We start from the raw sequence: 8,858 nt of genomic DNA, 5'->3' as shown, positions 1-8,858 counted from the left end.
AAATTGAGTATTTTATAATTCTATCTGAGTATATCTTAACTTATTCTAAACAACTAACGTCTAGCACACCTGCAGCATGGGTATATTATCATCGTGTGTATATGCTGCGTATTTGTGATATATTATTCTGTTATGTTTATAACAATGTACCCTCGTTTTTGGAACATAGCTATGGTTAAGGACACTTGTAGGCTAAGGACATTGGACTTTGAACACACAAACAAACCTAAATGAGATGATGTAATATAGCTATACAAAATAAAAATTAGGTAGGTATACTGGTTTAATACATTTTATCGGTTATCCTGGCCAAATTTTAATCCCTGTTCAACTGTCATTGCGTATACGTGTACAGAACTACGAGTGTATAAAATTATTGCATTGGCGTTTTAATGTGTAATAATCTTATAAATATTTACACAATTTTCTAACATACAGTGTACCTAATACAATGTAATTATTAATAAGTGGTTTAGAGTAAATGATTAGTATATATTGAATAGTGTAGGTACCTACGATTAAATTATTTTACTTTGACACTTTTAAAGTATATTATTTTTATATACAAAATGCCTGGCAATAAATGTCAATATTTTAACTGTTTTAAAACAACAACAAAAATTTCCTAATTTATCAATGTTTCGGATTCCAAAAGATGAAAGACATCAAACATGGATAATTAATTTAGATAAGAAATAAATTGCAAATAATAAATATCTATACATATTTATTGTTAAAGTATTAATATTTTAATTATATCTAATAATATTTTATAGGAAATGTAAATTTATTGTCTTTAGACAAGACACAACTATATAATAGATATATATGTCAAGAGCATTTTTCTCCAGATTCATTTATGAATAATTCAAATAAAAATTTGAAACCAACAGCAATCCCTTATAAACATAATTCTGAACAAACGCAGCCATCTACATCATCTGGTAAGAGATTTTTATTATTCTAAATAAATTTGTTTTTAAGGCACCCGGTGCCAATGCGATTTTGTACACAAAAATACGCTCTACGGGAATAGGGATCCTATTCTGTAGAATCAACCAAATTTGATATATATTTTTTTTTATTTAATAGAGGGTAATATTCTACAGGCAGCATCGATCTCCATTTTTTAATATTTTAATCTCAAACTTTATAATATGTTTTCAAAAATAATACAATTATAAGCAATTTTTTATGGATTATATTTTACTATTATTTTTAATAAAATAAAAATCCTAGTTCGATGTGACCTGTAGGAAGTCTTCTTCTTTCAAATAAAATTAATGAAATAAATTTAGTCTTTCATTATTTAATTAATAATGTAGGTATTTAGTATTTATGAATGATAGATTTTTAGGACATTCAAAAACCATATTTTTAGAAGTTTGATTTATACATTTTTAATAATTTATAATACAATTAAAATGTCCAGTAATAATAACAATTTTTTTCATACCTGATAAATCCTTTTAGATTTTGAACGAAGTGATGAATGTATTGATTTTACAATGATGTGTGTGATTTTTTTTTATGTGAACAACATAATTTGTCGAAACAATGCTTCAATTTCAAACTACAGGGGTGGTTTCCTTCCGATGGCGAAGTGAATATTCTTGGTGCATTATAGATCTCCAAGTTAAAAATTTTCTAGTAGTTTTTAAAAAAATAAAAAATAAAAAAAAGTGATGGAAAAACGGAAATTTTTACGCTAAACCAGTTTTTGATCAAATCGATCTTTTTATATGGTTGTAACTCAAAAACGAATCACTATAAATATTTAAATTTTTTACCAAATGTTTATACCATCGTTATCTGTACTCGGTTAAATTTTCAAAATATTTTGACTTTTTTGAGCTATTTATAGAAAACTGAATTTTTCGAATTTTTTTTTGAAAATTTTTTTTGAAGTGTCAATAAAAGAATTTCTGCTACCTAAAAAACTTAATTTCAAGGCTCCTTAAGAGATGTTCTTATTGTAGTTAAGAAAAATCAATAGTCACAATTTTTTTATAAGCGTTTATATCTCAAATTTTTACGAAATATGTTAAATTGCGAAAATTTGCATGTAATTTTGTAATTGAAAAATCATAAAAATGTTTGTATATACAGGGTGATTCTTTTATCAAACAACACTCATTATTTCTAAAAGTATTCATGTTTTTGAAAATATTCTTTTACATAGTTTCAAATTGTTAAAAAAAAACATTTTTATAAAAAAATTATATTTTTAAATATTTTTTTTCCTTATAATTATTTAAGTTTTTTACTGTTTTGAATGACAACATAGATTTTTAATTTCATATTCCAAAGCAGAATAATTTTTTGAGTATTTTTATGTATAAAAATCGAATTTAGGGTGAATGGTTTATGAGTTATACTTATTCAAAGTTTAGACAAGCGGAGTAGTGGACAAACATTTAACAAAAGTAAAAAACTTAAAAAATTATAAGGATAAAAAATATTTTAAAATATAATTTTTTTATAAAAACGTTGTTTTTTAACAACTAGAAACTATGTAAAAAAATATTTTCAAAAAAATGAATACTTTTGGAAATAATGAGTGTTGTTTGATAAAAAAATCACCCAGTATATCTAAGGTTAAAAAATTCAACACTAAGTTTTTCATGAGTTTTTCTTCAAATAGCTATAGAGAAAACTCGAAACATTATAGGAAAAAATGAAAAATGTTATGAGTGTTTGAATTTTAATTTTTTATGAAATTGCGTAACGATAACGATTTATCCTCAAACGATTTCATATATTTGTTATTATTCAAAAAGTAAATAATAATATAATATAATAATAATAGTACCTAATTAGTCGTAAATACTTGAAAATTTCACCAGTTATTTAGATTGGCATTTTCTTTACATGATTTAATTTTCAAAATATTTTTCTTATCTAAATGCTATTTATAGGCATTTGAAATATTCGATTTTGTTTAGTTTTTTTTTTATAAATATCGATAAAAATTTTTTGGCTGAGTCAAAATACTTGAAAATTTAATACAAGATTTATCAAATTTTGGTGTATTCAGGTCATTAAAACAGAAACCACATTTTCACTGCCCTATTTAAAATATAATATAATTATTATTTTACATATTATATCCCAGGCCTGACAATTCATCTTCGTTCAAAATCGTTTTTCGTATACAATGATACATATCATTGGATTCAAATTTAATAATGAAAATTGTAACTTAATTGTATGTTGAAAAAATCAGATTTAAGAATATGTAATAATTTAAAAAATATTGATAAATAAAATGCACTGTGTGATAAAATGCAAATAAAATATAAATACTAACAAAACTTTTTTTTATTTATTTATTTATTTTTTTTTATATGTAATATAGATATAGATATAGATATAGATATAGATGAAATAGATTTTTTTTTTTTGCAGTTTAGAACCGACGACCGGGAGGGGACTGCTTTCGCATTACTTCCTTCCGGTAAGATGAAATAGATTTACAATTAAAAACACTAACTCCAACTAAAATATACAACAGAACTAGGAGTGATGTTACTGAACTTATTTTTCCTAGTCCGTCTTCTATATATGACACTCCAAAACGAACTAGAATTAATGACATAATAGATATGCCTAGCTCATGTTCAAAAAAAAAATATTTTCACAAATGATGATACCCCAAGGAAAATTAAATTAAATAAAACAATCAATGAACAGAAGAATAAATTACCCTCAAAACGGTTCAAATAAGTAAATTAAAAGGGTGTGTAACTTGTTTTAAAATACGCAACACATTACGAAGTTTTATGTATTCACACAAATTCACTTCCAAAAATTCTCGATCAATAGTTACAATGCAACTTAAAAAAAGCGAACTCCTTGGACATCAGAAGAAAAAAATTTAGCTCTAACTTTATATTATAAATCACCTGCAGCCATCAAATTTTTAAGACTTCAAAATATTAATTTACCCGGTCCATCTACAATTCGTCGTTGAATAGGCGAGTCAAAATTTTTACCTGGGTTTAGTACGTCATTTTTTAGTCACATACAAAAAAAATTTGAAAATAAATCAACTATTGATAAAATATGCAGTATAAGTTTTGATGAAATATATATAAAAGAATTTTTGGAGTATTCAAAAGACTACGATTTTATCGGAGGATTCGAAGATTTTGGATATTACGGTCGATCAAAAAAAACTGCTAATTCGGCAATGGTATTCATGGCTCGAGGAATAAATACCTCATGGAAATTTTCAGTAGCATATTTTTAGCGTACTCAGGGGTAAATCATAAATTGCTAAAGAATTTAATAGTTGATGTTATAAGTGAATTATTAAAAATAGGTTTATGTCCAAAAATGTTGGTCTGTGATCAAGGCAAAAATAACCAAAGTGCATTGAAATCATTAGGAATTAATGAAAATAAACCATTTTTTTTCGTTGACGAACATAAAATTTTTTCAAATTTTCAATTTTTGACGTTCCACACCTATTCAAGAGTATTTGAAACAACTTAATTGTTTTTTGTTATAAAAAGAGAGATGATATAATTTCCAGGCGCGGCTCCAAGGGGGGGGGGGCACTAGGGCCATGCCCCCCAGGCTTTCAAAAATACATATTTGATATTTGAGTATTTTTCTTTGTGAACATTAAACTACACAGACACAAAAAAAAAAAAAAAACATACATCATTGTAAAATCAATACATTCATCACTCCGTTCAGAATCTAAAAGACCATTACTGTCATTTGCCTATTGGTCAATAATTATTAGTCATAACTCATAACATTGTAATACGTTACTATAAATATTATTTTGTCGACGGACGGTTCACGTATATTATAATATATTATAACAACACTGCGATGAAAAACCCAAGTATTCTAAAATTAATATTTTATTGGCCATCAGTATATAATGTATGTTTTAATCGCGTCGAACATAATTACGAAAATATTATCGATTGTAACTAATCGTATTTGAAACAAAATTAACCGAATTGTCTTATGTCATTTGTAATCAGTACATTTATATTGAGACATAGGATCGTGAAATAGTAACTATAGTAGTAACATTGCAGTGTATCGTGTGTCTATCGGACGATTTTAATTGTTTTATATTAACAAATTTATTCATATTAGACATTACTTGTTAGTTGTTAGTACCAAGTTGTTACCTACGGGCTACCTTAACGGTATAATGAATACAAAAGAAAATTTAAGTAAATTTTTATTTGTCTCTAATCGTAGTCAAGTAAGAATCTATTATATATACCTGTAACCTGTTCAGACTTTAAAGTAACTATAGAGTACAAAGTATATTTATTATTGGCATGTTTTAGCATATTAATGACAATAATCCATTGTTAAACACAAATTGGATGAAGGTGATTCGGAACAAAATGATGATCAAGTTCAATTAAAAAAATCAAAAAATAATGAAAACCTTAGCATTAACACCCAAGTAAGTAACAAAAAAGATAAATACTATTTGTAGTTTAAAACTCGTAAAAATCCCCATAATATCCAACCAATAATGTAAATTAATACTTATTACCAGATTACCCAGTAATTCTTATTAATTTAGCTTATTTTTTTTTTTTTTTTTTTTGAGGTATTTATTGAAAGTTTCACCACGTTATTAATAGGTAATAGTAGTTAATAGGTAGGTTATTAAAACAATTAGATCAAATAATTTTTATTGTAATAATAATTAATGTATGTCTTATTTTATGATGTACCAATAATCAATATTTTAAAATACCTATATCATACATTTTTATTAATTATTTTAAGTTGATAATTTTTTCTTATTTTAAATTTTGTATACAAATAATTTTCAACAATAGGATATAGGATATGATATTAATTTTAAATATGATACTTAAATGTTTTAATTTAGGTATCACTTATAAAAACAACTTAGTGTCAAAAACTAGGTCCTTTAATAATTTTCTTTATTTTAATAAAAAGTAGGTATAAGAAAAAAAATATATTAAATAATAATAATTAAGATTCATTCTTTCAAAATCTATAAAAATGATTATGTTTAATTAATAAATTTTTTATGAAATAAAATAAAACTGAATGATTTTTATCATTCTTCAATCAAATAAAAAGTTTACAATATTTGTTATATTTTGTAGTTGGATGATTTCATTCTACTGAAACCAGATATTGGATTTTACATTGGAAAAACAAACATTGATGATCTCACAAAAACGGCAATTTTGGAAAATCACTGGTATCCATCCGCAGATTATGTTTTTCCACATTCTGAACATAATCGTAATAATAAACTCAGGAAGCGATATCCATCATTTAAACATTTAAAACCATATAACTGGTTAGTTTTGTCAGATCTATGTCAAGGTTTATTTTGCAAATATTGTTTCATGTTTGCACCTTCTACTTCATCTAATAATCAATTAAATACACTTGTGAAAAAACCATTGATAACATTTGCAAAATTAGATTGTCAAAATGGTACACTTAATATGCATGCCAGAAATAAATATCATCATAATGCTGTTGATTCTGGAAAAATCTTTCTACGAACTTACTTATGTCCAGGAAAAGACATTATTTATCAAGTTTGTTCACAAAGAGTTCAACAAATCAAAGACAATCGTGAAAGGTTACGCCCAATTATAGAGTCATTAATATTTTGTGGTAGGCAGACTATAGCTCTGAGAGGTCATAGAGATGATGGTTCAATAATAGATATCGACAGAGATGATAATAATGCATCTATTACATCAAATGAAGGAAATTTCAGAGAATTACTTCGATTACGAATACGTTCAGGCGATTAAAAATTAAAAAAGCATATTGAAACTACTTCATCTCGTTCAACCTACTGTTATGGGCTATGAGATATCTGTAAGATATCTACGAGATTACAAAGCTAAGTTAGTTTGACCATACCTCGTGTCAAGGGCAATGCGGTTGCTACTATGACCACGACACGTGTCGGGATAGTAAGCGCACCAATAATTACAGTGCACTAATGATGCATTTACTCGTTTCCGAATTTGCAACAACAACTACAAGGACACCCGTGTGACCACACAACGTAAACAAGAGACGCACCACAATATATAAGGGAGCCCGAAGACCAGCATCGGCAGATGTACCAAAGCTATCAACAACTGAGCACTTTCACGTCACTCAGCCACTTATTTTATTTGTTACATGTATTTCATTTATATGCAATAAAGACATATTTCGTTATTAAGTTTAACTTTCATTCAAATTAACCATTTGGATTCAAATCTGATACTGGCACGCAACACTACATTGGGAAAAATACTCAAAATGATATCTTAAACTGTATTGGTAAAGTTATTAAAACACATATTGTGAGCAATGTTAAAAAAGCTCGTGTATATTTAATAATGTTTGATGAAACTACTGATATTTCTGGCAACGAACAACTTACTTTAGTACTGAGGTATGTAATGAATAATGAAATTCATGAAGATTTTGTGACATTTGTATATGCTTACCAATCCAGAAGACAAGAAGGTAAATCAAATTCTGGAGAGTCAAAGCTGACCGGACATGCTCTTGGTAATATTGTTATTGACATTTTAACGAATGATTTTGGACTTGACTTAAAGTTATGTGTTGGAATTTGTACTGATGGCTGTAGTGTGATGATATCACAAGATTGTGGAGCAGTAACTGAAATTTTAAAACAGTGCACAAATGCTATTCGTTGCCCTTGTTACAACCATGCATTAAATAATTCATTAGCCCAGTCATCTAAAATAGTTTCAGTGAGAAATGCAATTGGAATATTAAAAGAAATAATTTCATTTTTCAATGCTTCTATTGAAAAATATCCTTGGTAAAACCCTAACTGGTTTGTGCCAGACTAGATGGATTGAAATGCATGATGGTATCTTGCAATTTAAATCAGCTCTCCCCAAGGTAATAATATATTCATACATTAATAGGTATTTTGGTTATTAATTATTTTAAATATACATTTGTTTAGGTAATTGAAGCACTAACTGTAGTGTCAATGTGATCGGAAAGAACTTCATCAAGCAATGCATCAATATTGTTGTCAGCAATAAATAATAGTGAGTTTATTATATCACTGTTCGCTATGGTTGATGTACTTAAACCTACAATGCCAATATCAAGATTTTTTCAATCAACGTCATTAGATTTAGCAAATGCTTCTTCATTATTAGATGGATTAAAAGACATTTTAGAGGAAAAACGTAAACATTGTGTTTCTGAATTTAACACAATTTTTTCAAATGCAAGTGATTTAGCTACAGTTATTGGATTTGAATTGAGATTGCTTAGAATAGCTGGAAAACAAATAAATCGAAGCAATTATCAAGCAAAAGATACTGAACAATATTATTTGCGAAGTATTTATTTACCACTATTAGACAATGTTAAAACTGATATGACTTCAAGATTATCAACCAGCACTCTAGAAGCTTTTGACTTACGTTTATTGATTCCTAAAACAATTTTAATGTTGACTGACAAGAATTGCTGGGAGAAAAAAAATATTATAAAAAGAATTGTAAATGTAGCAACTAAATTTTCTACATTAAATGTCCAAGCTATAACTCCCGATTTATTAGAAGGTACCTACTATACTAAATAACAAATAATCGAAATACCTACTCAATATTTGATATTTTTATTTTTATTGTTGTGTCTAGGTGAAATTATGTTGTGGATCCATAAATGGAAGGAGTGTACACCAGACCAACGACCGATTACATCATTAGACGCCTTAACAGAATGTGATAATCATATTGATGATAAAATATTTCCTACTATAAGATTTTATTTACAAATATTAGCTATAGTCCACGCCACGAGAGAACGCATACGGCGGCCGACCA

The 8,858-nt window shown here is 26.9% G+C and overlaps 2 protein-coding genes and 1 pseudogene across 2 annotated transcripts; all 3 read left to right on the top strand.

Annotated features, from left to right (window-relative positions):
* Positions 1–569: 569 nt before the first annotated feature.
* LOC126554943 (uncharacterized) lies at positions 570–4,252 on the top strand (annotated as a pseudogene).
* A 927-nt stretch (positions 4,253–5,179) lies between these two features.
* On the top strand, positions 5,180–6,794 carry LOC126554942 (uncharacterized). The gene is made up of 2 exons (XM_050209932.1): positions 5,180–5,233; positions 6,126–6,794. The coding sequence occupies exons 1-2, from the start codon at positions 5,180–5,182 to the stop codon at positions 6,792–6,794; spliced, it is 723 nt and encodes a 240-aa protein (XP_050065889.1).
* A 582-nt stretch (positions 6,795–7,376) lies between these two features.
* LOC126554941 (SCAN domain-containing protein 3-like) lies at positions 7,377–8,014 on the top strand. The gene is made up of 2 exons (XM_050209931.1): positions 7,377–7,760; positions 7,982–8,014. The coding sequence occupies exons 1-2, from the start codon at positions 7,377–7,379 to the stop codon at positions 8,012–8,014; spliced, it is 417 nt and encodes a 138-aa protein (XP_050065888.1).
* The last annotated feature ends 844 nt before the right edge of the window (positions 8,015–8,858 follow it).

This window comes from Aphis gossypii, unplaced genomic scaffold (assembly GCF_020184175.1).
Source record: "Aphis gossypii isolate Hap1 unplaced genomic scaffold, ASM2018417v2 Contig00652, whole genome shotgun sequence".
Lineage (NCBI taxonomy): Eukaryota > Metazoa > Arthropoda > Insecta > Hemiptera > Aphididae > Aphis > Aphis gossypii.
The sequence above is the reverse complement of the archived record's forward strand: the minus strand, read 5'-3'. Positions and strand labels throughout refer to the sequence as shown.

Bases quoted from the DNA above. Each gene is read 5' to 3' on its own strand.
- LOC126554942 (XM_050209932.1), top strand. From the start codon at position 5,180: ATGAATACAAAAGAAAATTTAAGTAAATTTTTATTTGTCTCTAATCGT. The intron at 5,234-6,125 runs GTAAGAATCTAT...TATATTTTGTAG, and splicing joins TTGTCTCTAATCGTAGTCAA to TTGGATGATTTCATTCTACT.
- LOC126554941 (XM_050209931.1), top strand. From the start codon at position 7,377: ATGTTTGATGAAACTACTGATATTTCTGGCAACGAACAACTTACTTTA. The intron at 7,761-7,981 runs GTGAGAAATGCA...ACATTTGTTTAG, and splicing joins AGTCATCTAAAATAGTTTCA to GTAATTGAAGCACTAACTGT.